General features: G+C 60.2%; 5 protein-coding genes across 10 annotated transcripts; 2 read left to right on the top strand and 3 right to left on the bottom strand.

The window, feature by feature from the left end:
- Positions 1-602: 602 nt before the first annotated feature.
- On the bottom strand, positions 603-8,602 carry PARD6A (par-6 family cell polarity regulator alpha). 5 transcript variants are annotated; one of them, XM_032283742.1, is made up of 4 exons: positions 8,452-8,602; positions 7,868-8,090; positions 6,957-7,654; positions 603-680 (listed from the first exon to the last, which is right to left on the bottom strand). In XM_032283742.1, exons 1-4 carry the CDS (start codon positions 8,512-8,514, stop codon positions 663-665), a joined length of 1,002 nt encoding a protein of 333 aa, XP_032139633.1. In that variant the 5' UTR covers positions 8,515-8,602; the 3' UTR covers positions 603-662. The 5 variants fall into 5 exon arrangements, with proteins under 5 accessions (XP_032139633.1, XP_032139634.1, XP_032139632.1 ...); XM_032283743.1 differs by lacking the exon at positions 603-680 and adding an exon at positions 4,900-5,140; XM_032283741.1 differs by lacking the exon at positions 603-680 and adding an exon at positions 6,658-6,749.
- On the bottom strand, positions 702-2,670 carry CUNH16orf86 (chromosome unknown C16orf86 homolog). Its single transcript, XM_032283756.1, has 4 exons — positions 2,546-2,670; positions 2,089-2,336; positions 1,359-1,579; positions 702-1,257 (listed from the first exon to the last, which is right to left on the bottom strand). The coding sequence occupies exons 1-4, from the start codon at positions 2,645-2,647 to the stop codon at positions 854-856; spliced, it is 975 nt and encodes a 324-aa protein (XP_032139647.1). The 5' UTR covers positions 2,648-2,670; the 3' UTR covers positions 702-853.
- ENKD1 (enkurin domain containing 1) lies at positions 2,862-6,600 on the top strand. Its single transcript, XM_032283755.1, has 7 exons — positions 2,862-3,259; positions 3,356-3,550; positions 4,388-4,560; positions 5,505-5,630; positions 5,733-5,896; positions 5,997-6,133; positions 6,221-6,600. The coding sequence occupies exons 1-7, from the start codon at positions 3,154-3,156 to the stop codon at positions 6,379-6,381; spliced, it is 1,062 nt and encodes a 353-aa protein (XP_032139646.1). The 5' UTR covers positions 2,862-3,153; the 3' UTR covers positions 6,382-6,600.
- Positions 8,603-8,764: 162 nt separating the features above from the next.
- On the top strand, positions 8,765-12,026 carry ACD (ACD shelterin complex subunit and telomerase recruitment factor). 2 transcript variants are annotated; one of them, XM_032283745.1, is made up of 12 exons: positions 8,765-9,416; positions 9,493-9,635; positions 9,761-9,854; positions 9,946-10,022; positions 10,139-10,183; positions 10,293-10,327; positions 10,524-10,675; positions 10,753-10,849; positions 10,928-11,014; positions 11,207-11,553; positions 11,679-11,770; positions 11,852-12,026. In XM_032283745.1, the coding sequence occupies exons 1-12, from the start codon at positions 9,318-9,320 to the stop codon at positions 11,928-11,930; spliced, it is 1,347 nt and encodes a 448-aa protein (XP_032139636.1). In that variant the 5' UTR covers positions 8,765-9,317; the 3' UTR covers positions 11,931-12,026. The 2 variants fall into 2 exon arrangements, with proteins under 2 accessions (XP_032139636.1, XP_032139635.1); XM_032283744.1 differs by having other exon boundaries at positions 11,661-11,770.
- On the bottom strand, positions 11,992-24,789 carry CARMIL2 (capping protein regulator and myosin 1 linker 2). The gene is given in 39 exon segments (XM_032283738.1): positions 11,992-12,152; positions 12,242-12,319; positions 12,668-12,748; positions 12,904-13,125; positions 13,250-13,321; positions 13,482-13,518; positions 14,892-15,014; positions 15,098-15,458; positions 15,541-15,641; positions 16,473-16,708; positions 17,169-17,235; positions 17,368-17,514; positions 17,701-17,788; positions 17,864-18,024; positions 18,186-18,299; positions 18,384-18,512; positions 19,559-19,660; positions 19,745-19,907; positions 20,094-20,266; positions 20,403-20,460; positions 20,541-20,637; positions 20,739-20,820; positions 20,951-21,020; positions 21,209-21,313; positions 21,395-21,531; positions 21,534-21,662; positions 21,756-21,868; positions 21,954-22,040; positions 22,117-22,211; positions 22,332-22,420; positions 22,508-22,583; positions 22,726-22,799; positions 22,915-22,985; positions 23,179-23,270; positions 23,396-23,520; positions 23,627-23,689; positions 23,930-23,983; positions 24,076-24,167; positions 24,420-24,789. Coding segments are annotated over 39 exon segments (4,317 nt in total). The 5' UTR covers positions 24,460-24,789; the 3' UTR covers positions 11,992-12,039.
- Positions 24,790-25,932: the final 1,143 nt, after the last annotated feature.

Raw genomic sequence — 25,932 nt, 5'->3', positions numbered from 1 at the left:
TATCCATGAACTTGAAATTCCTATGTCTGTTTGCAGTGTCTAAGGAACACAGAGGAGGCCCAGGAGGCAGCAGGATGTGCAGTTTCCAAAATGGCCAGCACCAGCTGGCTCTTCCCAGAGATCCTTGATGGTTGGACAGAGCTGTCATCCAGTGGCTTGGTCTCAGGACCCCAGATGCATTTACTGCCCTCCCACCCCAACCCTGCCAGGACAACATCACTGATGCCCTGTCACCTGTGACCAGGAGCTACTCCATGGACAAGGTCCGGTCCAGCTATGGTCTAGCAATGAGTGGAAAACATCCCAAAGCTGTCACTCTTGCAACAGGCAAATGAACTCTTTCCACTTCCTAGGGGATCCCAAGTTTTGATCCCCTCAAGGTGAGACAAATGCAGGCCCTTCCTCCGGAGACAGAGAGCAGGGCCAAACACCTGCTTCTCATGAGCTGACAGACCCTTTCTTTTCTCTGCCCCAAGTTCCTCCTTCTCACTTCCCTCTTCATCACCCAGTTAGCTGCCTGACCCTCAGATTCACCTAAATGCACAGCACCAGGCCCATCCCGATTCAGGGAGGCGTGGAGTGGCACGAAAGAACCTGTCATTGTCAAGGTCACGGGTGATGCAGATGCAAAACCTGCACTGTTGAGTCCTCCATCCTCTTTCCTAGTTCAGGCAACCTATCTGGGGAATAACAAAGTCTTCGAAAAAGAAAAATGTTTATTTTCAGCAAGCCCAAAATCCCAAGTGAGGGCAGGTACCAAATTTGCCCCCTCCACCAGAGGGCCTAGGTTCACAGGAAGCCTGAAGCCAAGTTCAGGCTTGGAAGGAGGGGAGCCACCAGTGGGGCGGGACAGTCACTTGTACTGAGGAGAGAGCGGGTGGACAAGCGGAGAAGTGCAGACACTCAGCATCTTGTCGATGTCCACCTGGGTTGACTTCTCCACCTCGGCCTTGAGGTGGTCACTCACCCCCAAGCTGGGCAGGCCCCCAGGCTCTTCTCCAGCCTCCTCTCCAAGGGGAGCCAAAGCATGGGTGGGGGGCACTAACGGACTGCGACAGGACAAAGTGAGGCCCGGGCCCAGCTTACCTGCCAAGGGCAGCAAGGCCTGCAATTGCTCCACACCTGCCTCCTCAGGAACCAGGGCCAGCTCTGCCTCTGCATCCACCTCGGCCTCCCTGTCCCTCTCCCCAACCTGGTTCAGCTCAGGGTTGCAATAGTTGATGTACTGGTACAGGGGCCGAAGGCGCTGGGCCTTTCCTGCAAAGACCCGGGGCAGGGCGGAGGCTGGAGCGCCAGGTTGTGTCAGGTTAGGCCCCACAGGCAGGGGGAGAAGGAACAGCTCAGGGACTGCCACTCACGCTCCAGCCCCAACATCTCTAAGGGTGCAGAGACTGTGCTGGCCGAAGCGTGGATCACAGGAGCCCCCAGGCTCTTGCGCTTCTTGGCTTTTTTGTGCTGTTTGGCAGATGGTGAGACCTCACTCTGGCTGCCCTCTGGCTCCTCCTCCTGCAGCAGCAGCCTGGGTGGCAGCTCAGCTTCAGCCCTCAAATGGGCACGGTGGCCCGGGAGGCTGAGGGACCTGAGCCAGGGACAAGAGACTTGAGGAGCCAGGCTCCAGCCCTGGCCCAGGGAATAGCCCAGCCTGCCCACCACCCCAGGGCTCGATGCCTGCCCCGTTCCTGGTTAGTGAGGCCCCAGGCCCAAGAGAGGCTCAGAGCCAGGTGAGCCCAGTCCCCTACAAACCCTGAAGCCCCCTCTCTCCTGCCACTCCCTACATGGGGGTAGTTGGGGGAAGGTCTTCAGGAACAGAAAGAGAGGGGAGTGAGGGTAGTAGTGGTGGACACAAGAATCATGCGTGCAGGATTTAGGAATCCTACTGGAGGCTGGGCGCAGTGGCTCATGCCTGTAATCCTAACACTTTGGGAGGCCGAGGTGGGTGAATCACCTGAGGTCAGGAGTTCAAGACCAGCCTGGCCATCATGGTGAAACCCCATCTTTTTTTTTTTTAAAAAAAAAAAAAAGGAATCCTACTGGAGTGTGAGCCCCATCCCCCGGCCTGCAGATCCTTCCTTCCGAGAGCCCCCTCACTTGACAGGCTTCCTCTTTGGACCATGACCGGGCCTTACAGAGACCACGGGCCTGGGCCCTCTCTCCTCTAGCGCCCCAGCCTCCGGCTTGGGCCCCTCTTCCTCCAGGTGGGGTCCTTCCTCCTGGAGCTCCGGCTCTGAAGCGGCTCCTGCTGGGGGCTGGTCTTCACCCTGGGTCCTGCGGGCCTCATGGGCTGGCACCAGGAACTGGTCTGCTGGCACCAGGAACTGGTCTCCCGTCACTGGACACTAGAGGTGACACACAGACCATCGGTCACCATGGCCGGGCAAAAGATATAGGGATCAGTCACTGAACACCTAACATTAGACACCGAAACAGCCTGTGTCTCTCCTCTCCTGGAGAGCCCAGCCTGGCAGTTAGGGGGTCGGGGCGCTCAGAGTTCCGCCTCTCAGAGCTCTGCGGCCCTATGTTGAATGCTAAACAGCCTGATGGTCACCTCAGAGGTCTGAGCGCGGCCAGGGTCCTCCACGAGCAGTGCCTGCCCCACGACCGTCGCCTCCTGGAATCCCGGCCGCCTCTCCGCCCCTACCGAGGCCATGGCTGCGCGGGCTCAGTGCATCCTGGACACCTGCCTGGGGCTGACCCCGAGGGGTTGGATGATGGCCCCGCGCGGACCCGGGAGACCGGCCAGCAAGCGAGGACAAAACGGAAGTGAGACCGGCGGCCACCCTCGACCGAAACTACAAGCCCCAAGAGGCTTTGCGCCAGGGTCAGCGAGCCCTGTCCCCCGGGACGTAAGCCACGGTTGCCCGGCAACAACAACTCCCGTCGAGTGGCAGCAGCTGGCGGCAAGGACGCTCGAGTGAGCCCCTGCCCGAGTGCCGCGGGGGTTGGGGCGCGAGCGGGACCGGGAAATGGGCTGGGAGCAGAGGTCGCGGAGGCGACAAAGGGGGCCGAGGTCGGGGCGGGGACCGGGAGAGTCCCGGGAGTGGCGGCCCTCCTGGGTCCGGGTCAGGGTCAGGGTCCCTGACTAGGGAGGAGGCCTGGAGCTGGGAACTGGGCCCAGGGAGGGAAGTACACAGCCCGACAGGCCTCGGGGCCCCTATGCAGGGCGGCGCCGACGGCATGTGCGAGGGCCCTTCCCGTATCTCGGGGCCCATCCCCCCAGACCCGACGCTTTGCCCTGACTACTACCGGCGGCCGGCCTCTGGTGAGTACGGGGGCGCGGCGGTGGCGAGAGGCTCGGGGGTCGGCCTCGACTCCACCTCTGAGCTCCGCATTCCGCTCGGCTCCGCCCCACACGCAGGTCAAGGGCGCCTAGAGGGAAACGCGCTGAAGCTGGACTTGCTGACCTCGGACCGGGCTCTGGACGCCACCGCTCCCCGTGGCCCCTGCATCGGTCCCGGCGCCCGAGAGATCCTGGAGCGCGGCCGGCGTGGCGTCGGGGACGTGCTGTTGCAACTTGAGGGCATCTCCCTAGGTCCTGGGGCCTCTCTCAAGAGTAAGTCCCAGGAAGGGAAGAAGGGGCAGAGAGACTGTTTGGGGTGGAAAGACATCAAAGTAGCTGCCCTTTCTCCCCTGACCTGGGCCCAGGCTTTGCTTTCTTGAGTCTCAGTTTCCCCAACCATAAAAGGGGGAGAAATGCGCTGCCTTCTCGAAGGGGAACTGAATGAGGTAGTTCCCACAAAGCCCTAGCTCTGCTTCATGCATTTATTACCCGTCAAACTTGTGTGCCAGGCCATATAGGTGCTAGAACACAGGGTTGAAGACAAGCGTGAGCCATCGAGTCAAGGTGGGAGACAAAGAACAAGAGATGAATGTCATATATGAGATAATTAATAGTATACTTCACTGTAATAATGGAGAAAATCAGCTGGGAGCAGTGGCTCACGCCTGTAATCCCAGCACTTTAGGAGGCCAAGTCGGGGGGATCACTTGAGCCCAGGAGTTGGAGACCAGCCTGGCCAACATGGTGAAACCCCATCTCTGCAAAAAATACAAAAATCAGCCCGGAATGGTGGAGTATGTCTCTAATCCCAGCTATTCAGTAGGCTGAAGTGGGAGGATCACTTGAGCCAGGGAGGTTGAGGCTGCAGTGAGCTGTGATCATGCCACTGTACTCCAGCCTGGGTGACAGAGTGAGACCCTGTCTCAATTAATAATGAGAAAATCATCACGAGATACCTACTAGGTGAGGAAGGGAACACGGTGATGAGGTAGACGAGAGGTCAGGGGGCTCTTTCTGTAAGGGGCAGAGGACAGGCCTGTGTGTGAACTGGTAGAAACTGGATTGTGTGGGCCACATGTAGGGCAGAGCCTGGCAGCATCTGTTCTCTAGGGAAGGACCCTAAAGACCATGAGAAGGAGAACCTGAGGCGGATCAGGGAGATTCAGAAGCGCTTCAGAGAACGGGAGCACAGCCGGGAGCAGGGCCAGCCTAGGCCCCTAAAAGCTCTGTGGCGCTCGCCCAAGTATGACAAGGTGGAGTCCCGGGTCAAGGCACAGCTGCAGGTACCTGCCTCAGGGAGCCAGAAGTATTACTCATTTTGTTGGCCAACAAGCAACTAACTATATTCTGAACTGGGGAGGTTACCTCACAGAGGTAACAGAGGACTAAGAGACCCTGACTGCTGCAGGGCGGGGCTGAGGGGAGCCTTCTCAAAGTGGCGATGGGGGGCGTGCTGATCCTAAGGGGCAAGGAGCAATTAGGCAAGGGGACAGCAGAAGAGAACATTCCCAAAAGATGGAACCTCACCGACCACAGGACACATAGCAATGGAGATGCTAGGTACAGTTCACTGTGAGGAAAGAAAGGCGTGAGGTTAGACCAAGAAGTCAGCTGGACCCACATCAAGGGCCACATTAGCCACTTTCAGCCCTTATTTCTGAGGACAGTGGGAAGGGCAGAGGTATGGTGGGGGGCTCTGTCTTGAGTAGAGAGCAGCATCATCCCTCCATCCAAGGACTCAGCAGGAGGAGTAAGAGTGAGAGGAAGGGCACAGTCACACGAATGTGTCAGGGCTGAAGCATCTGTGGGGCTCCCAGGGGGTGGGAGTGTGTCCAGGAAGCAGATGGAAATTCAGGCCTGGATCTGAGGAGTAAGACCTAGGAGTTATTGACAATCAGGTAGAGGACAACGAGACCAAGGAAGTGACCGCCTGGATTTGAGGACTTGGAGGCCAGCCATCAGGAACTTTGGGGGACTAGAGCCAGGAAGCTTCGCTAGGAAGGAGGGGAGAGAGTGGTGGCTGGCCCAGTACTGGAGGAGAGGTGGTTATTGTTTTCTTAAAAATCTGATATCCACACGTTTATGTGCTGATGAGAACAAGTGTCCCTTGAGGAGGGAAGAGGTCCCGAGGGATGCAGAGGTCAGAAGGGCCAAGAGAGCCAGAGTCCTGAGGTTTCAGCCGCAGACCTCAGCCTGCTTGCTCTCTCTGCTGTGCCCTGCCCTCCAGGAGCCTGGCCCTGCCTTTGGGACAGAGTCTGCCCACTTCCTGCGGGCGCACTCCCGCTGTGGCCCTGGCCTCCCACCACCCCGTGTTCCCAGTCCCCAGCCAACCCCACCAAGTTCCAAAGCTAAGGTGAGTGGATGGTGGTTGGGCAGGGCTCCCAGTGTGTGTCGGGGGGTTCAGGGATACCACATAATGCTCTGTGCCACCACCCACACTTGCTGTGTCCTGCAGGGGCCAGGCCTGGGGGTGGACTTCATTCGTCACAATGCCCAAGCTGCCAAGAGGGCCCCCCGGAGGCATTCCCGCTCGCTGCAGGTCTTGGCACAGGTGCTGGAGCAGCAGCGGCAGGCCCAGGAGCACTACAATGCCACGCAGAAGGGCCACGTGCCCCATTAGTAGGTCTCACTGCCTGACACACAGGGCAAGGGGCACCAGGGGAGGGTGGGAACCAATCTCTGCCCGGGGGTCATCAACCCTGAGCCTGTGCACCCACAGCTTGTTGGAGCGCAGGGACCTGTGGCGGCGGGAGGCCGAGGCCCGTGAGCAGAGCCAGCCGGACCCTGCCATGCCTCCAGGCCACATGCGCATGCCTGAGAACCAGCAGCTAGAAACACTGAGCAAGCTGCTTCAGAGTGAGTACCTGGGTGGGGAGGCTGGAGGGGGAACCCACTGGGGACTGGGCACATGCCCAACACTCACTGTTCCCGGGCCCCCTGTAGGCCAGAGCCAGCTGCTGCGTGAGCTGGTACTGCTGCCTGCTGGGGCAGACTCACTGAGAGCTCAGAGCCACCGTGCTGAGCTGGACCGGAAGCTGGTGCAGGTAGAGGAGGCCATCAAGATTTTTTCCCGGCCCAAAGTCTTTGTGAAGATGGACACCTGAGCCCCTCTGGGGGACAATTAGCAGGGAGGTACATGCTGAGATTCACCAGCCACATGGCTGAAAAGGACAGGGTCAGGCCCATTCCCAGATCAGAGGTCTGAAGACAGGAGCAGGGGGTTGGTCAGTGTCCCTGGAGCACTTTTCTCAGCCACCAGTGGCTACAGAAGGGCCATCCCAGTCTTTTAACCATTTTGTCAAAATTAAACTGTTTGTACACAGGATTTGTTTCCTTAAGAGCTTTTCTTACTGTAAAAATGCCAATCCTGGTGGCCCTCCTGCTGCGCAGTTGCAGGAAGTTCTCCCAATTGTCACTCCTGCCTTAGTCCAGAGCAGAAGACAAACTAGTGGGACCAGGGAGGAGGCTGGGGCTGGGACACAGAAGGACCATGACTGTATTTGTAGAAAACCTTTAATGTTCCCCAGGCTGAGGGAGCCCTGTGAGCCCGCTAAAAACCCCCACTATGAAGTCCCTGCCATGGCCCAGCAGTGTGGAGTGGCACGGGGCTGCATCCCGCCTGTCAGAGGCTGAAGCCACTACCATCTCCTCGCATGCGACTCCCCCAGCCAGAACTGACCTGCTCCTGGTCACCCAGGGAGGGCAGAGAGCTGCGGGCACCAGGATATCGGCAGCCAGGGTGCAGGTTCCAGCACGGGGGCCCCTGAGATAGCCCATTGGAACTGGGAGACTGGCGGTTCTCAGTGACCAGGTCACTGCTGTCATCATCACTATCAGGTTCAACAGGCCCAGGCCCTGCAGAGGGAGGACCTGTCAAACGCCCAGATGCCCCTCGCACCACATTATTGCGCTGGTTGGCAGGCTTGACGGTGACAATGAGGTTATGGCTGTTGGCGACCATCATGTCCGTCACTTGGTCCAAGGTCTTCCCGGCTACTTCAATGCCATTGACCTCGAGAATCTCATCACTGACCGCCAGCAGCCCTGTACTCTCAGCCAGGCCCCCACGTACCAGGCGGGAGATGAAGATGCCTGGAACCCGCTCCAGGCCCTGGGGAGCCACACGCACACTCATGCCATCTCGGATGTAGAAGCCCAGGGGGCGGTCTGAACCATGCTTGTGCAGCCGCACCCGTCGATGGGTCTCAGGCAGTAGGTCCACATCTATGACTGAGGAAACCTGGCGGAAATCTTGGGGCAGGCTGATTAGGAGGGGTGGTCTAGTGCGCAGGGGTGCCACTGGCCGCAGCAGGAGCCCTTTCTTGCGCCGCTGCAGAGAGTTGGAGGCAAAAGCCAGGCTGCTGGAGTCAGCGTCTGCTGTAGGAGAGGCGGGTTGCTGAGATCAGAGACCTGTTCCCCAACTTGGGCTCTTTGCAGGGGGCACTGTAGCTATTTCCTACCACTTGGAGGTCAGGCCAAGGGCAGGGACTGCAGAGAGTGACGCCTGGGTGCCCTGGACATGGACTAACCCTTGTGGACCTGCCCCACAGACACCTTACCCCAGAGGCTGCCCACTGTACCCCTCCTCACCCCGCTTCTGCACCAGTAGGCGCAGTGGTGGGGGCCCGCTGGCCAGGGCCCGGTGCAGGCTGTCGTCGTTGGTGAGGGGCAGCAAGTCGCCGTGAGCATCCGTATAGCCAAGTAGCACGTCCAGGCCCGGGATCTGGTGCACCGCACGCAGCAACCGTGAGAACTCCTGGAAGCCGCTCACCGAAGCGCGGGGCAGCGCGAAGCGTCGGAATTCGGCGTCAAACTGGAAGTCGGGGTTGGGGGAGAGGAGGGGTAAGAATAGCCTGCGCCCCTTTCTCACCACAGGTCCGAGGCCGGCAGGGATGGGAAAGAAACGGCTGCCGCAAAAGCGGCAGCCTTAAGCCCAGACCTCAGCTCCAGTACCAGGGACGCTGTCCAAGGTCTTCTTACCACCCTCCAGGTACTCGGGACACAGAGGGATCTGGAGGCCAGCAGTGGAGGGAGGAAGATGGGTGGGAGAAGGCGAGAAGAAAAGCAGAATGGGACTTGGAGGATAGAGGGAAGAGGTGCGGGGACCTAGGAGCCGGGAAGGGGAGAAAGAGGGAATTGGGAGCGCCTAGAGCCGAGGCCGGAGGGGTCCTTACTTTGCTCTTCACCTCGACGATGCTATCGGGACTGCGCGCCGGAGTCCTCTGCGGCCGGGCCATGGCGGGGCCGGGCGGGCCGGGGACGGTGCCCCAGACGGCCCGCCGAGGCGCAGGTGCACAGCCCGGCCGGCCCGCCCGTGCCGCCCCGCCCCTGGCGGTAGCACACGCCCCGCCCTCCCATCCGGAGCGTGACGTCAAGGGGGCAGCGACGCAGAGTGGAACGCGGAGTCCACGTTTCCTAGGAAACGGAGCCGGGGGTGAAAAGAAGACTTCCTCCGCTCTTGCGTCATCACGCTGAGGTCCGCGCGCCCCCGGAGTCGGGGGAGTAGGGCTTGGCCAGTCCGAGGGGAGGGCGAAGGAAGTACCATTTATTGAGCGCTGTATGCTCTTATTTCCACTGGCCTTACAAGGCCGTGCATTGTGTAGATGAGGAAACTGAGTCATAATAAATATGTGCTGAACCCCTTGGGGGTCACATGACGCTGAAATGGTTTCGAGCCAACTCGCTCGGACGGCACTCGGCCGCAACCTCCGGCCTTGGATCCCTCTCTCCAGGGACCGGACCAGCCTTTGTTCTGTTCCTTCCCAGTAACATAGGAGTTCTGACCAATGGCCCAAACGCCGGGCCATTGCTTGGAGTGACGCCGCGATGAGAGCAAACGGGCGAGCATCCCGTGGACGAGCGGGAGACTGCTGACAGGCTGGAGCAGGACGCCCTCGTGCGCAGGCGCGGGATGTAGGTGAGCGTGGCCTCCGCCTCAGGCCCCGCCCAGCCGCAAGCGCTTCCTCTTCCGACGAGAGGCGGGGCCTGAGCGCCCGCGGGAAACCCGGGCCCGCTGCTTCAGCTAGGTGCAGCCGTGGGAATGGCAGGTTCGGGGAGGCTGGTCTTACGGCCCTGGATTCGAAAGCTGATTCTAGGGTCAGAGACACTCTCCAGTCCACGAGCCGGGCAGCTGCTCGAGGTGAGCCCCCACTCAAGGCCGGGAGACCGAGGCGGAGACCGCGGGTGGTGGGACTGACGCAGCTCGCCGCCGTCAGGTACTAAAGGAGGCGGAGGCAGCTGCCGCGGGCCCATCCCACGCCCCTGATGCGTCCGACGTTGGGGCCACGCTGCTTGTGTCTGACGGAACCCACAGTGTCCGATGCCTGGTGACGCGGGAGGCCCTGGACACCTCGGACTGGTGAGTGGCGCCGCGCGTCTTCGGTGTCGGAAGCCCGCGGGAGAGCGCGAGGTGGGCGGGCCTTGTGTTGCGGCGGGAGAGCGCGAGGTGGGTGGGCCCAGCAGTGAGGGTCATGCTCGCCCCAGGGAGGAGAAGGAGTTCGGCTTCCGCGGGACAGAGGGGCGGCTGCTGCTGCTGCAGGACTGCGGGGTCCGTGTCCAGGTCGCTGAGGGTAGCGCGGTGAGTTGTGGGGCTGTTTTAGGCGGGTTATCGGGCTTGACTTTTCGTGACAAAACTCCTGAGACCTCCCCTTCCCCTCGAACTCCTCCAGACCGCAGAGTTCTATCTCCAGGTGGACCGCTTCAGCCTGCTGCCCACAGAGCAGCCCCGGCTACGGGTGCCTGGTTGGTAAGTGATGCCTCCGCCCTCCAGCAGCTCTTCCTACCCCAGCCTGGCTGGCGCTGGCAGAGGCCTTCGGGTTAGGAGGGCTTGGGCTTCCATTAACTACTCTTCTCTTTTTTTAGCAACCAAGACTTAGATGTTCAGAAAAAGCTCTATGACTACCTTGAGTGAGTCTGGGGTGGGCCTCGGGCACCACTTGTGGTCTGGTGAGGGGATGGTGTGTCTGGACAGACAGGCCTCAGCATGTTTCCTGAGGCCTGGCCATTCTTCTTGTAGGGAGCACCTTTCGGAGTCCACCTCTTCCAATACAGGTATTGTAGGGCTTGACCAGTAATCCTAACACCCTGTGCAGTGATCTCTCCTGCCTTAACCTGTTGCTTTCTCAATAAGCTGTTTTCCCCCTCCCACTCTCTCTCTCTCTGGGGTCGTCCTTTTATTTTTTATTTTTTTTTTGGGGGGGGTTCTCCTCTTTAAGCCTCGACTCATTCTCTGGTCCCCTGTTCCCAGGCCTATCACTGTCCCAGCTTCTGGATGAAATGCGGGAGGACCAGGAGCATCAGGGGGCGCTCGTGTGCCTAGCTGAGAGTTGCCTAAAGCTGGAGGGTCCTTGCACAGCACCCCCTCTCACCCACTGGGCTGCCTCACGCTGCAGGGCCACGGTCAGTCTGGGGCTTTTCTTGGAGATGTCAGGGTGAGGAGTTGGGCAGGGGTCATGCTGAGAGTTCATTTTCCACAGGGAGAAGCTGTGTACACTGTCCCAAGCTCACTGCTTCGCATCTCTGAGAATGACCAGCTAATTCTGAGCTCTCTAGGACCGTGTCAGAGGACACAAGGTAAGGGGGACTGGAGAAGTTGGGGGATACCCTGGGGCACAGGTCTACAGTGCTGATAAGCCTTCCTGAACCCTCCAGGCCCCGAGCTGCCCCCACCAGACCCAGCTCTGCAGGACTTATCCCTGACCCTCATCTCCTCTCCTCCTTCCTCACCCAGTTCCTCAGGTGAGGTGATACACAAGTCACAGGCACTCACTGCTATCTATCAGTCAGATTCCCAGGCTGTGCAGGATGCTGTGAAAAGGTGCATGGGGGTGGGGGATGAACATAGTTCTTGCAGTCCTGTCTGAGCTTGCAGGCCACTCAGCTGCTCTGAGCAGAGTGGGCTGTGCCTACAATGAGTCCCCTCCTCCTCAGGAACCCCAGCCTTGCCTGGCCACGTGTCATCCCAGGAAAGTGGTGTGAGCATCAGCCTTCTGCCTGCCCTGTCCTTGACTGCTCCAGACCTAGGGCAGAGGAGCAGCTCCCAGCCCCCACCAGCTATCTGTTCAGCCCCTGTCCCCGTGACCCCCAGCTCCCCACTCCAGAGCTGCTCCCCCAGTCTCTCGCCCCATGGCCGTGTCCCCAGTCCACACCAGGCTCTTGGGACCAGGTCCCAGAAACCTAGCCTAGAGTTAAAGGAGCTAGGGTTGCTCTGCAAGAATCGGCAGCTTTTTCCCGGGACCGGAACTACCAAGGGAGCCCAGGAGTCCTGCCCTGTCTGGGTGAGCATAGTCCCTTTGCAGTTGGAGGGTAGAATGAGGAAGGCCTGAGGTAGAGGTGGGAGGGAGCAGGGGTAGCCTTGGATGGGGTTGGGGTCCTTGTTCCCCAGACACCATACCCCTTTCAGGAACCCCCAAAGAGGCATCGTGATGGTTCTGCCTTCCAGTATCAGTACGAGTCACCCTGCACATCCCTCTGTGCTCAGGTCCAAGCTGCCAGGTGAGTGAGTGCGTGGGTCTGCCCCTACTCTTGGTCACTAGTCCCAGGCTCCATTGACCTGCAGCCATGATTCCTTCCCAGGCTTCCTCCCCAGCTCGTGGCCTGGGCCTTGCACTTTCTGATGGAGCCACAGCCAGAGTCTGAGGCAACTCCGATGTGAGAGGTCACACAGGATACTGGAGAATGTGTACACACAGGACAAATAACTGCTCCACACTCTGCTTTGAGTTTTTTAATAAAATAATCTCATGCGGCAGGAGAGGAGAGGATCAGGGATTGGGACCGCCGCCTCTTTGGTCTGTGGCTGGGGAGGGTGGGCTCCACTCAGGGCTGGAGGGCTCTGTGGGCTGTGGGTGCAGAGGCTCGGTTCCAAGCCCAGATCCTGTGAGGGGAGGGAGGTGGAGAGAGGAAGGGTCAGGGCTGGGCTAAGCAGTCCTGCCACCCTCCCAGCTGGCCTGGACTCACTCTTACCTAGGCTTGGGGATGGAGGTGCCTCGAGTTTCGGCCTGCGTTTGAGGACCGGGGAGCGCTGCAGCCGCAGGGGCCGTTCTAAGGAACATAGAAAGGCTTGAGGTGGGTTGCCAAGGGCTTGAGGTCTGTCCATCCCCTGCCCCCTCTCCCACCTCCAGTACACGCAAGCATGTGCTCACACACGCTGCCTTCAGAGCATCCCCCATCCCTGCATCCTCACCCCAGCAGAGGCTGCTCTTTGGGAAGTGGAATCAGGGCTAGTTGGAAAGGCTTGTCAAACCCTTGCACCTGGCCTTCTGGCTCCCTGATTTCTTGAGTCCTCACACTGGTGCCTCCCTCCAAGGATCAAAGCCATGAAGGGAGCCCCAGAAGCCCACCCTCCTGCATCTCCTGCATTCAAGCACAGATGGAAGTGTCTCCCCTCACCAGCAGGGGCCTGGAGCTGGTCCTCGTGCACAGACACTGCCCGCCGCCCTGCCGAGAGAGGCCTTGGCCTCAGCTGGCCATCTGAGGGAGGCCAAGGAATCAGGGGTGTTCCAACAGCTGCCCAGACTCCAGCCCTTGCCTCCCACCCTCAGGGTCCTTAGAGGAGCTGAGTTCCCAGCAGGAACTACTCCAGCCCCCAGCCCATGATTGGGGTGGGGAATCGGGTGGCTGCCTACCTTCACTCCTGGGACCCAAGCAGGGGTCCTCCGGGAGGCCCAGGCTGTCTGGGGAGGGGCTGGCTCTGCAGGGACTTGGGCTTTGACCAGGGGAGGGAGGGCCTGGACCATCCTGTTGGCCCCAACCACGGCTCCTGAGCTCTGCATTCAACTGCTGCCCCAGTGTCTTCCAGGTGGCAGACTCGGGCCCTTGGCTTCCTGGGCCAGGTCTGCAGGAGGGGTCTGTGGGGAGAAGGGTGTCAGCCAAGACCTGGTCAGGCCTTAGAGATAGGACTGAACCACCATATGACCCTGCTCCTGTCCATCTCTGTTTCCCCTACTAACACACACAGTGGCCCTCACTCACCAGCAGACACAGAGTGGGTGCGGGACTTCATTGAGATGGGAGGGGCCTCCGTGGAACTGTCCATAATGTCACCTGCAAGGTGGAGTTGGGGACTCGGGCACCAGACCTTGGAGATGAGGGGAAGAAAAACCTGGCCTCTCCACTTCCTCCCCCAGGAGAGCAAGTGCCCTGGGGGCTGTCTGTAAGGACACCTCCTGGCAAATGTACTGCTGCACCCCAGGGTACCACTTACCATCTGAGCCAGCTTTCTTGATCTCGCCATCTTTGCTCTGTAGGAAACAGGACGGTCAGATTCCAGCCCTGCCCCCTCCCCATACCCTAGCCTTTTGTTCATTCTTGTTCTTATAACCCAGCTCCTGAATACCCACCATGGGCTGGACAAGAACATGGCACACCCAGTCCAGTCTTAGAACTCTTCATACACTTGAATGTTTCTAAATTCAGGCTAACTTCATGTGTTAGTTATTTTTAAGGTATTGAATGGATGGTACAGAGGGCTGGGGTTCTTTGGGAGTGTGAAAAGAGTGACATTAGCGGGGTGGCCAAAGAGGAGAGTCAGGGAAGGACCGTGGGCACTGTGTGGATAGCTCAGGAGGGACCTGGTGTAATCCACAATTAAGAAACTGGAAGCAAGGTAGGGAGGACACCCGGATACAGGGACATGTTTGGAGGCTGATTTGCCCCTAGAGGAGGAAAGCAGTGAGGTGGTTTGTCTCATTCTGTTGCCCAGGCTGCTGGAGTGCGGTGGCATAATCTCAGTTCACTGCAATCTCCACCTCCCGGGTTCAAGCAATCTCTGCCTCAGCCTCCCGAGTAAATGGGATTAAAGGTGCCTGCCACCACACCCCAGCTAATTTTTTTAAGTAGAGTTGGGGTTTCACCATCTTGGCCAGGCTGTTCTCTAACTCCTGACCTCATGATCCATCCTCCTTGGCCTCCCAAAGTGCTGGGATTACAGCCATGAGCCACCATGCCTGGCTGAGAGCAGTGAGGTTTTAAGGTGGCCAGGGCCAAGACACCCCACAGGGCCCCAGAGCTGGGTGTGAAGACTGAACAGTGTCTTGAGAGGAAGCCCCTGGAAGACTTGCTGTTTCAAGTACAGGTGACAAGATTTTTTTTTTTTTTGGAGATGGAGCCGTCTCTTGTCACCCAGGCTGGAGTGCAGTGGCACAATCTAGGCTCACTGCAACCTCTGTCTCCTGGGTTCAAGCAATTCTCCTGCCTCAGCCTCCCAAGTAGCTGGGGCTATAGGTGTGCACCATCACACCCAGGTAGTTTTTGTATTTTTAGTAGAGACGGGGTTTCGCCATGTTGGCTAGGCTGTTCTCTAACTCCTGACCTCAGATGAGCCACCTGCCTCAACCTTCCAAAGTGTAAGGATTACAGGCGTGAGTCACCACCTGGCCTGGGCCTCAGGTTTCTATTAGACCTGCAGAGAAAGGACTTTCTCAGGTCCAGAGGAGATAACGGTGGCCTGTGCCTCGGTAGAAGCCAAGAAGGAAGAAAGGCTGAATCTATTTTGAGGAGGAGGGAGTGGAACTGCCAATTAGACCTGTCATGAGTCTCCTCCATCTTGGTCACATATGTCACCCACAGCATGCCACCTGCCCTCTCACTTCATGCTCATGTTACCCAAACTCACTTGCTTCCTCTTGCCTTCAGCACCCCCGCTGCCTCGGCTGACGCCTATCCTCTGCAGCATCACTTGTACCCGCTGTTCAAAGGATGGAGCCAACTCTGTTTCTCCCCTCTCCAGAGGCCGCCGCTAGGGACAGAAATGGCCGAGTTGGAGACAGCTCATGTCCTGGGTCCCAGAAGCGCCCTCATCCCCCCATCAGCCAGCCTTACCTTGTCAGGTCTGGCACCCAGCATTGCTTCCTCCTCGGCAGGCAACAATATCATTGAGTAGGCTTTGCTGTCCCTTGTGTATCGAGGTCGGCTCCTTCGGGCAGGGTCAGGGCTGCTGGTGTCCCCCTCAGCCCCACCAGGCTCCTCACCACGGCTGGGACGGGTTGGCGGTCGCAGCAGGTCACTAAATGTAGTTTTTCGGGTTCGGGGAGCTGCCCCGGGGCTGGTCTCTAGATCAGGCCGTGGACCCCGTGTTGAACGAGGCTTCTTGAAGGCAAAGAGGGTGCCCAGCTTCTTTCGCAGTGTACGGGGGACAGGAGTGGTGCCCCCCTCAGTGGCCAGGTCCTCCTCCGGGGCCCAGCTGTGGGGACACTCAGCAGTGAGTGAGAAAGCCCATCAGGCATCCCACCCTCTCCCACCCCCTGAAGATGCCCCTCACTCACAGGCGATCCTGCTGAATCAGCCTTTTGGAGAAGAATTCCTCCACACCCTCATCCACTCGGGCACTGAGCCCATTCCCTTCCTGCGGCAAGGCTGGGGGCACCTGGAGGGCATCATGGGGTCAGGGGTCAGGGCTGAGTACAACTCCGGCTTTTCCCCCGTTCCCTGTCCGGCAGCCTGGCCTGAATAACTCCAGGATCCCAGACTAGGGTGACCCTAGGGGACTGCTGATACCAGCCTCCCACTGTCCGGCTGCTGGACAGAGACCAGGTTTCACACACACACCACCCGCAGCTGGTTTTTGCACACCCGTCCTTGTCCCACAGTGCATCCTACACGCCCTAGCCACACGGTCACCAGCAAGCCTAGCTCCCCCTTGCTCCTGGGGTTATCGGTTCCCACTTGCCAACCGCTCTGCTCCGAACAGTTCCCTGCAGTGTCCCCCACCCCACCCCCACTCCACTTGGCCTGCTGCTGGCTCAGTGGTGCCAGCTGCTGCGTCAGACCCTCTGGGGGGCCTCAAGCCGGCTTCTCCCCACCCTCCGCCGGTGCCCACTGCCTCCGCGGGCTCGCAGCCCACACAGGCATCTCTCCACATGCGCCGCCGCTGGACGCGCAGCAGACGCAGGCTTGGCCCCGTGGCCCGGCATCTCTCAGCAGCCCCGGGGAGGGAGGACGGACACCCTCTCTCGCGCAGCCACCGAGGCGGCAGGCCTCCCCGAGGCGGAGTCCCACACACCCAGGCACACCCCGAATGGAACCGCATACGCACGGCCTGGGGCGGGGGGTGGCCAGGATGTGACCATGACCGCATGAACAGGTGGCCTTGGGCCCCTACCACCCCCTCTACTTGACCGCCACCACCCATGAGGAGCGGCCGGGCCACCCGCGACCCCCAAATCCACGCGCTCGGAAGTGGGGGAAGGGTGCTCACCTGGGGGCCCCCCGGCGGCGGACGGTGGTGGTGCTGGCGGCGCGGCCGCGGCCGGGCCCGGGTCGGATGGCGCAGGGGCTGCCCCGCGGATGGCAGGTCCATGCGGGGCAGTGGGCCAGCCAAGGGCCCGGGAGTGGCAGGGCTCGGAGAGCCGCGCGCAGACGGCCCCGCCTGCGGCTCCGCATCTTCTCCCGGAGCCGCCAGCTCGGGCTCCGGCTCTGCTTCCTCAGCAGCACCTGAGGGGACAGCACCAGAAAAGCGAGCGCTGAGCCCGGGGAGGTGGTGGCGGAGGCGCTAGGGCGGCGGGGGACCCGCCCAGGGCGCGGGGAGGGGCCCGGCTACGGCGCCCGTCCCCCCGCCCCTCTGCCCCTCCCCCAGCCACTGTCCGTGGTGCTGAGCGCGGCCCCGAGTGCGCGCGGCTCCGCGCCACCGCCAAGCATGCGCGTCCTGGGGGTAGGGAAAGGGGCGGGAGGAAGCGAACCGAGCGGGTGTCCTGTCCCTGGTCTGTCCAAGTCTCGCCCCGGGCTGACCACAGCAGACCTGAGCTTTGCAGGTTGCATGGGGGTCCTGGCCTGGCTGGACCAGTCAAGGGCTGGGGTGTACCCAGATAAAGCTGAATGAGTTTGTCCAGGTCCCCATGTCTAATGGAGCTTCAGCCCACTCAGGTAAACTCCCTCCCCCAAGACCCTGACTTACTGTGAATGAACGGGACCAGGTGAAGACTGTGGCTGAGCTCAGGCCATTTCCCTGCAGGACTGTCATCCTGGTGGGGAGGGCACAAACTCAGCCTGGGGTAGAAGAGTACCACCCCAGAAGAGCTGCCTTTCACCTTCCACACTCCAGACCAAGATGGGAAGAATGGGAGTTCTATGCCTCAGGTTCTAAAACCACTTACCTTCTCTTCCTCCTCTTCTTCCTTCTCCTCCTTGGAGAAGAAAAGACCTTCCAATTCTCCACGCTCAAGGGGGCTGGGTTGACCTCCATTCAAAGCCGGTAGGGAAGGGGGCATTGTCACTGTTGCCTGCTGAGCCAGACTCTCCACCTGCAATACCAAGCAGCCAAAGATGTCAGGTAGGGCCTCAGCCATGATCCCATTGGTGCTAAGGGGACCCTGAAATAGCCCTGGGCTACATAACCCCAGAAGTCATTACAGAGCCGCTGCAAGGGAGATGGCCAAGTTATTGCATGTGTGTGTTTGCAAGAAAGTGTGTGCCTATCTCCCCCTCACCAGCCGATCCCGAGCTGCACTCAAGCCTGCCAAAGCCTGAGCCACGATGCTCTCTGCCAAGGTCCCGGTGATTGATAGCCGCATGTCCCTAAGGCCAGGAGAGGACAGGGGTTAACGGGCTGATTTTGCTCAGCCTTCTCCAGCCCAGCCCCATCCACCCTACCTGAGCCGAGTGAAGGCATCTTGCAGCAGCTGCTCTGGGAGCAGCTCCGGGAGGCCCCTCAAGCCTGCCAGAACCCCCTCTAGCTGCTCCCTCCAGCTGGATCCCTGTAGCATCTGTGGGCAGAGGTTCCTTGCTGTGTCCAGGGTGGCCTGAGTGAAGTCCTGGACAAAGATCAGAGCATGGTGAGGATGTGGGCAGACACCAGGCTGCTGGCTTGAGGCTCCAACTCCAACTGAATGTGAGTCGGGATATAAGTTAAAACTATAGGATGGGGGTCAAACCTGCAAATTGTGGTGGGGCTGGGGCAGGAGTACCAACTCACCTGGATGTCCTGACGGCAGACCTCGCCCACATGTCCCAGAAGGCCCTCCAGCTTCTGCCCAAGCTGCCAGTGATAGCTTGGGGAGCTTCCAGCTTCATATAGAATGGGGAGAATCTGAGGGCCAAAGAGGAACAGCAGTTGCAAGGTGACACCTGACTAAGAGGGTCGGGTCCTTGTAGCAGGAGGGGGAGTGCTCACACTGAGAGAGAAGTTGGCATTTTGGATGGCATCCTCGGCCTGGCGCACAGCAGCTTCACCCTGGGGCCCAGCCCCACAGCCCAGGAGCTCCACATGCTCCTGCACCGACTGACACAATTCATTCACTTCCTGTAGGAGAATAGGGATCAGTTTTAGCCTAGACGCCTCCCAGTTTCCCAGATCCTGCCTGCCCTCCTCCTAGGCTGTTTAACAGAGTGAGGGAGGTCCTAAAGCTGGCACTATTAGACCAGCCACTTCAGAACCCTATCTGTTCAAGGAGGGAGGACTTTATATGTTGCTTTGGTTCATTTTAAGGACTTTATATATACACTTACTAAGTGCCCAGAATAGGAAGGAAAGGAGTTGTAAATTCTATCTGTATTTTAGAAGCTCAATCTGTCCACACACACAGAGGATAGGCTGGGAGAGGGGTGGAAAAAGGAGTGAGTGGCCCTGGAGGAGGGGCCAGGAGGAGCAAGGGATAATTGGTGTGGGGGTAAGGAGTGGCATGTTTGAAGGGTGGTCCAGAGGCAGAACCAAGGAGAGCTATGAGGGCTCCAGTGTGACCAGGAGAGACCTGGAAGGATGCCCCAACCTCTGTCCACAGCATTGGGTGGTTGTGGGCACCAGTGGGATTGGGCTCCAGGGTAGAGAACAGGGTTTGTGGGAGACAATGATATCACTTATAGAAGTGCAGAGCATGAAGCCCTGCAGGATGTCTGGATCAAGCAAGACCTTTGGGCTCTGCAGCTGAGGAAAGAGGAAGTATTTGGAAATGGAGAGGTGGAAACATCTCCAACAGATAAGGTAGGGGAGGGAGATGAAGCCAGAGGAGCGGCTAGGTGTGGGTACACAATGGAGAGGGGAAGGGAGCCCTGTATATGTGAAGTTAGAGATGGGGCTACAACTGGGGAGAAATTGAGGGAGAACATAAAAATTCCTCTTTAACAGGACAGTCTGTTTACATACTTAACGTAAGGCAGCCAAGGGTGTTACATGGAGAGCAATTTTAGCAGTGTTTAGCCTCTCCAGACCAAGGAGAGGGACTTTGTCTGGGACAGCAGGGCTCAGGCACCCTGAACCCAGGAAAGTCAGACCCTCTGACTCACAGAGGCTCCCAGGTGCCACAGGTCTCCTCATGCCCTACCTCCCGTGGTTGGGTAGAGGATACTGACCTGCTCTGAGGGGTCTGAGACCAGACTGAGTGGCTGAAGGTGGGTCGTGTGGTCAGAAGAGGCAGGGTCTGCACGGTTGTTTCTCAAGAGACAGGCTTGGATCTAGGGGCAAGGGGTATTGAGAAACGCCGAGGGAGAGATATGGTGCAGGTGCAGAGAAGGGCAAGGGAGGAGGCCGACGCCCACCTGATGGACTGCACGTGCTGTCAATTCCGGGCGGCTGCGCTGCGCCTGTGCCACGTCATTCAGTGGCAGAGGCATGGCCTTCAGGGTGTGGTTCTGCTCCAGCGCCTGCGCCACGTCCAGCAGGCCCAGAGCAGACGTGTGGTTCCGGTCCCAGACCACAGACCTGGGCCGGGCCTGGCTTCAGTCGGGAGCACAGTTCCACAACGCCCTACCCAACCCTCGGCCTCGTCCTTTTGCCTACTCCACTAGCTTCATTTGCTCCGCCTCATTCAGTCCCGCCCCTCAGCCCGGTGCCCTCCTCTCCACCGCGCCCCCTGCCCGCTGGTCCCACCCCTCTGACCCCGCCCACCGGAGCCTCGAGTTGACCCGCAGCGCCTTGGCCAGCAACTTGGCGCCCGCGTCCCCCACGGCGTTGCCGCTAATATCCAGCGCAGTGAGGTTAGGATTGGTGGCCAGGGCCTGGAGTAGGACGCTGGCGCCGAGCTTCAGCCGAGACTCAGCCACTGACAGAGACTGAAGAGGCTGGGATTAAGAGAAAGCCATTGATGGCTGGAGTCAGGGGTTGGTTAAGGGCAGGTCACAGGGTCTGAGGGAGCAAGAGAGGGAGGACCAAAGGGGTCTAATTGCTCGAGGACCCTGCAAGGTCCGGTGAACTCACACAGTCGTCGTCCTGCATGAGCTGGACAATCCGGTGCAGGACGTCGTCCAGGGTCTCCCTGTGGGCAGGGACCGCAGTTGTGGGGGACAGGGATGGTGGGGTGTTTTCTGGGAGGCCCTGGAGTGGAGGGGGGCTCACTTGCACCGGACGTTGAAGTTCCTTCCAAGCGCCACATGTCTCAGGGACCGGCTTCTCCCAATGGCCAGCACCAGAGTCACCATGTCCGAGCCGAAGCCTGGGGGTGACTCGGGTCACGCACGAGGCGAAGTTGCAAGGGTAGGGTGGGGATTGGGAATCAAGTGGATGACGCGAGGTTGGGCTTCCCTGCGCCCTCACCGTTATCCGCCAGATCCAGGGAGCTCACAGCGCCTGCGTCGCACACTAAGTCTTGTATCACCTGGGCGCCGGCCGAGCGCAGCTGGAGGTGGGAGGTGGGAGGCGGGACCCACTCAGGCTGCAGGTGGGGAGGGGCTGGCGGCCCAGGGTCCCACTCTCCCGCCTCCCAGCGCCATTCCCAATGTGTGGTCTCTTTTGGAGCCGGCGCTCACCTCGCAAGCGCTGAGGTCCAGATGCAGGTCGCGGAGGTGCGTGTTGAGCGCGAGGCCATCCAAAAGGGCCCTGGAAGGGGACGTTACAGCAAGTGGCAGGAGCTGGGACAGGGGGCTCCAGAGGGCGAAAGGAGGCAGGGCCAGGATCTGGGGGAGGCTGTGGGCGCGACAGGAGCAGGAACTCGGGGCGGAGGCCGGGGCGGAGGCCAGGGCGGGGTGGGCGCTCCCGCGGGGGCGTGGCCCGAGTCAGACACTGACCTGAGTGCGTCAGGCGGCAGCTTGCAGCCCGCCAGGCCCAGGTGCCGGAGCGTCCCCGCGCGGCTGAGGAAGAGCTGCAGCGCGGCTGGTGCGGCGCGGGACTTCCTGGGGGAAACGGGAGAGTAGGCTTGGGGGCAAGGAGGCGGCTTCCAGCGGCCTCCCCCGGCCCCGACAGGACCCCCTTACGTGCGGGAGAAGACGTTCCTCGCAGCATCGAGGTGGGTAAGGCTGGCGCAGCAGCCGCGGGACAGAGCTGCGAAGAGCTGTGGGGGGAGGGTGTTGGTTGCACCCGTGGGGGGACTGAGCCCTTCCCGTCCCGCCCCACCCTCCAGTCCACCCTGCAGATCATCCATCCCCCCACGGAGCAACCCCTCACAATGTCCAGGGCGGTGTCGGTGCCTGCGAGGCTCAGGAATGACAGCACGTTAGGACGGCTCAGGAAGGTATAGAGGCCCTGGCGGGAGGACAGGGGTGCAATGGCGTCGGTGATCGCCTACCCAGGGCTTCCAAGCAACCTCAAGCTCCCACCCTCAAGACAGCCACTCACTCCACTGTCCTCAGAGGGCCCTAGCGCCCCGGGGTTCCCAGAAAGGTCCAGCTGGGTCAGGATGGAGTCGAAGGCAGCATTGGTGGCCAGTGCCTGGCCCAGAGCCCTCATTCCTGGTGATGGGGTGGGGTGGCTCAGCAGTCAGGCAGAAGGCAGACCCCCACCCTTTCCCCTCATCCCCTCCCTCATCCAGTCTACCTCTCGGTGTCAACCCTGTCTGGGCGAGGTTGAGTCTCCTCAGAGCTCCTGGACAACGCTCCAGGAACCTGCTGAGTGCAGCCATGCCTACGAGGTGGGAGCAGCCACGTGGGTCTCACCTCCTCCCACCCCCTGCCCCTGCGGTCCCCAGGCTCAGCCATACCTCGGTCATCCAGCAGGTTCCCCGCCAGGCTGAGCTCCCGTAGCCCAGAGCTCGAGTGTCCTGCCAGCACCTGGGCCAGTCGTCGGACAAAGTCTCTGGGGACCAGACCCCAGGTATGAGACTCTGCCCCTGGCTTGCCAATCCCTCCCTAGGCCACTAGTCCCCAATCTCAAGCCCCCAGAATCTCCTCTCCAGGTCCTGCCCTGCCCCCTCACCCCCTTAGGCCGCAGGTCTCCAGCACCAGCTCCTCCAAGTGGGATGACTGGCTCATCATGTGCAGAATCTGTTCGGAGACCTCAAGGCTCTGAGAACCAGAGGGTGGCGACTCAGCAGGCTGCACCCTGGCGCATACCCCTTGGTCCCTCCCTGCCCTTATGCCCCACCCCCGCACCAGCTTCATGTCCACACAGGAGAGACACCGGAACCACAGGTTGTAGGACAGGGCAGCCACACTCAAGGCCAGGTCCCTGGTGGGAGGGTGGGAAGAGAGGCAGAGCTCAGGGTCTTCCAGCCGGGTCCCAGGCCCAGCAGCCCCTCCATGGAGAAGCTGAGGCCCAGAGATATGGGCCCCAGGCTCTTCCACCTCTCCCATCCTGGCAGGCCACACACCGACTGCTGAGGTGGCTAAAGTCTCCCAGGCTGAAATGGCGGCACCCCTGGCGATGGTAGATGGTGTCCACATCCTGGGCAAGAAGGAGATGCTTACAATTCACTTGGGGCCACAAGGGGCAGGGAAGCACTCAGCACACACAGGGGACCAGGTATCTCCAGAATCCACCAAAAGGGTCCTACTCTCACCCACTGAATCTCCTCTCGGAAAGGGAAGCCATTGTAGTCACACAGAGCCTCGTATGTCTCCAAGAAGCCACCTGGGGAGAGGACAGCGGTGTGATGGAGGGAAGGAGAGAGACAAAAGGTCAGCAATGGAGGAAGACCAGTCCCACAGGCTAGGTGGTGGCTGTGACCTGAATGGCTCTGTTCATTTAGGGGCCCTCCAGCTTGGGGGCCTGGGAGGCAGAGGTGGGCAGGCCAGAAGGCCTGTGGCCCTGCCTTGGCCCTTACCACAAGGGCTGCAGGGGTCAGTGGACTCTGAGGAGCTGCTTCTTTCCAGCCGAGCCAGCATGGAGGCGGGTGTGGGCCTCCGGAATAGCTTCCTGGGAGGGGGTTAAGGAGAAGGGAGCAAGGGGCTTCCAGGCTCTGCGATAGGAAGCTGCCCATGTGTGCCCTTCTCATGCACTCCCTCCTCCCCTGCCAGCCCCTTGAATTTGCCAGGCCTCACCCAAGGGTCGAGCAAGGGAAGACCTTCTTGATGGCCGCTGCCACATGCTGGGCCAGCTGTTCCAGGGCAGCCACACCAGGAAACTCCAGGACCAACTCACGCAGGGACTCCAGCTCAAAGGTGACCTAGGGAAGGGGGACTACTGGGCCTCGGCTCCACACATGGGCACAGAGGATGGTGGGGGGCATGAAGACCAGGCTGCAGGCCCAGGTGGGGTACTAGGTGTCTCACCTGAGGGGGTGTCTCCTGCAGCGCCATGGCCTGGACCTCCAGGTAACTGAATGTGCAGTCCACCTGGGAAGCACCTAGATCAGCTGGGACCGAGCCCCACCCTCATGGAAGCCCAGTTATTTAGGCACCCTGGAACAGAGCCAGACCTGGCTGGACTCCACTCCTGTCGCCTGCCAGGAGCCCAGGGCTGGTGCAAAGTCAGGGCCCACAAGGCCAAGGAGGAGCACTCTGCAGATGCAGCCCCTTGCCAGGGTAGCTGCTGGGGTTGGGGAGGGGTGTGCGTGGCCAAGCCCTGGGACTCACCCTCAGCGGGAGGCAGGTGGTATGCAGCAGGTAGGCTCTCCATCGTAGCAGCGCCTGGGGAAAGACAGTCTGATACCCTGGGCAGAGCAAGCTGCTCTTTCTGCGGGGCCACAGCTGCCTCCCCAGTTCTGCCCCCTGCCCCATACCAGGACATGGTTTTGCACAGCGCCCTCCCCAGGTAGCCAGGTTTTCAGCAGCAGCTCCACCTCCTTGGGCCACAGGAACCTGGTGATCTCGCCTGTGGAAGGGCAGCCTGCTGGATGACTTCCATCCCTACACAGAAGCCACTGGTGCCCTAAGTCTGTGCCAAGCTGGGGCCCTGGGGGTTATCTGTGGCCATCGAAGAAGGAGGGGAGAGGATCTGGAGGGCCCGCCCTCCTGGGGTGCAGAGAGGACCTCTGGCCTGGCCCTCCAGGGTGCTGGGTGGGCCTCTGATTCTGGGCTGCAATACTTCCTCCTGGCCAAGAAGGAGGAAAGGGCCAGCGCTTACCTTGCAGCTCACAGGAGATGCCGTCGGGGGTCTGGGCCATGGGCCGGGCGGGCCGGGGCGGCCCAACGAGCTCCGGCGGGAAACAGCAGCAGACGGGCACGTACACAGGAAGCCTGGGGCCCGGCCCCGCACGGCAGCCACCTGCTCCTCCGGCAGCGGAAGGTGCGCGCCGCTTCCTGCCAGGCCGCCCCCGGCCCGGCCCCTCCCCGCCCGGGCCTCGCGGCCTGAAAGCTCGCCCAGGAGCAGAGTTGTGGGACACGGACCGAGTCCCAGCTGCCTGCCTGCCCCGTCGCTCAGGAGCATCTCCACCAGGGTAGACGTTGGGGTGGGAAGTGGAGTGGCCAGGAGGGTCGCGCGTGTCGTGTGCCTCCAGTGGGTCCTAGCTCCCAGCTTCCACCCCTCCCCGCAGTCCCTGCCGCTAACACCAGGGGACGCTGCCTGCCCGGGGATCCCCGCGGCCCATCTGGGCTGGCCCGCTCCAAAGCCCAGGCTGCGGAGGTGGACCAGGCGCCTGGCAGAAGGGGGACTGTTCAGCAAGGAGCGCCTGATCTCTGCCAACACCGGGGGTCCTGCCCGTTGCTCCGAACCTGGAGTCCAAAAGAGATTTTGAGTGGGTGGGAAAAAATGCCAGATGGGGCTGGGTGTGGTGGCTCACGCCTGTAAACCCAGCACTTTGGAAGGCCCAGGCGGGAGGATCACTTGAGCCAAGGAGTTGGAGACCAAGCTGGGCAACATAGGGAGACCCTATCTCTACAAAAAAATTAGCCAGCGTGATGGCGTGCATCTGTAATCCCAGCTACTTAGGAGGCTGAGGTGGGAGGATCACTTAAGCTTGGGAGGCAGAAGTTGCCGTGAGTGGAGATCACACCACTGTACTCCAGCCTGGGCAACAAAGCCAGGTCCCATCTCAAAAAACAAAACAAAACAAAACAAAACAAAACGAAAAAAAAAACAAATGGGTCCGGCCGCCCCCCCTTGTCAGAGGTAGGGTCAGGGCCGAAGGTGAGGGTGTGCTCGGGGTCTTCAGTGGGGCAGCCTGGGACTAAGGTGATCCCTGAACCCCAAGCACTTCATGGAGCACACCAGGTACATGGGGATCTTTCTGTGTCTGCCTTCTCCCCAAACTGGAGGGAGTTTGGGAGGGGGAAGCCAGATAGAGATAAGCTAGTGTCTCCAAGGCTGAGAGGGGTCAGAAAGAAATGGGGTGGGGCCTGCTACCTGTTGCTCTCTAAAAGACTAGGACCTAGATTCTAGAAGGTTCACAGGAAGAGACTGCATTTTTTCCTTCTATTACAATCTAAACTTCACTTAAGTGATAAGGAGCAGCAGTCTACCCTGCCCATAGCTCAACAAGGTGGAAATGACAAGGAAATGACAGCTAAGGGTGACAGGGGAGGGGTCAGCTGGAGAGGATGCTGCACAGAGAGTTCCTGCTGCCTCCCAGATTGAAGAGACATACTTTGAGACGGAGTCTTGCTTTGTGGCCCAGGCTGCGGTGCAGTGGCACAATCTT

This window comes from Sapajus apella, unplaced genomic scaffold (genome assembly GCF_009761245.1).
Source record: "Sapajus apella isolate SASKATOON/1434 unplaced genomic scaffold, GSC_monkey_1.0 scaffold15, whole genome shotgun sequence".
Classification (NCBI taxonomy): Eukaryota; Metazoa; Chordata; class Mammalia; order Primates; family Cebidae; genus Sapajus; species Sapajus apella.
This window is presented reverse-complemented; position numbering and strand designations above follow the sequence as displayed.

Excerpts from the sequence above, each read along its gene's own strand:
- CUNH16orf86 (XM_032283756.1), bottom strand. The coding sequence starts at position 2,647 with ATGGCCTCGGTAGGGGCGGAGAGGCGGCCGGGATTCCAGGAGGCGACG. Across the intron at positions 1,580-2,088 it reads CCAAAGAGGAAGCCTGTCAA|GTCCCTCAGCCTCCCGGGCC; the intron begins GTGAGGGGGCTC and ends TCCCTGGCTCAG. Across the intron at positions 1,258-1,358 it reads AGAGATGTTGGGGCTGGAGC|GAAAGGCCCAGCGCCTTCGG; the intron begins GTGAGTGGCAGT and ends GGGTCTTTGCAG.
- ENKD1 (XM_032283755.1), top strand. The coding sequence starts at position 3,154 with ATGCAGGGCGGCGCCGACGGCATGTGCGAGGGCCCTTCCCGTATCTCG. Across the intron at positions 5,631-5,732 it reads CACCAAGTTCCAAAGCTAAG|GGGCCAGGCCTGGGGGTGGA; the intron begins GTGAGTGGATGG and ends TGTGTCCTGCAG. Across the intron at positions 5,897-5,996 it reads AAGGGCCACGTGCCCCATTA|CTTGTTGGAGCGCAGGGACC; the intron begins GTAGGTCTCACT and ends GTGCACCCACAG.
- PARD6A (XM_032283739.1), bottom strand. The coding sequence starts at position 8,514 with ATGGCCCGGCCGCAGAGGACTCCGGCGCGCAGTCCCGATAGCATCGTC. Across the intron at positions 8,091-8,451 it reads TCGTCGAGGTGAAGAGCAAA|TTTGACGCCGAATTCCGACG; the intron begins GTAAGGACCCCT and ends CCCGACTTCCAG. Across the intron at positions 7,655-7,867 it reads CCTACTGGTGCAGAAGCGGG|CAGACGCTGACTCCAGCAGC; the intron begins GTGAGGAGGGGT and ends CCTCTCCTACAG.
- ACD (XM_032283744.1), top strand. The coding sequence starts at position 9,318 with ATGGCAGGTTCGGGGAGGCTGGTCTTACGGCCCTGGATTCGAAAGCTG. Across the intron at positions 10,328-10,523 it reads GTCCACCTCTTCCAATACAG|GCCTATCACTGTCCCAGCTT; the intron begins GTATTGTAGGGC and ends CCCTGTTCCCAG. Across the intron at positions 11,015-11,206 it reads TTCCTCACCCAGTTCCTCAG|GAACCCCAGCCTTGCCTGGC; the intron begins GTGAGGTGATAC and ends CCTCCTCCTCAG.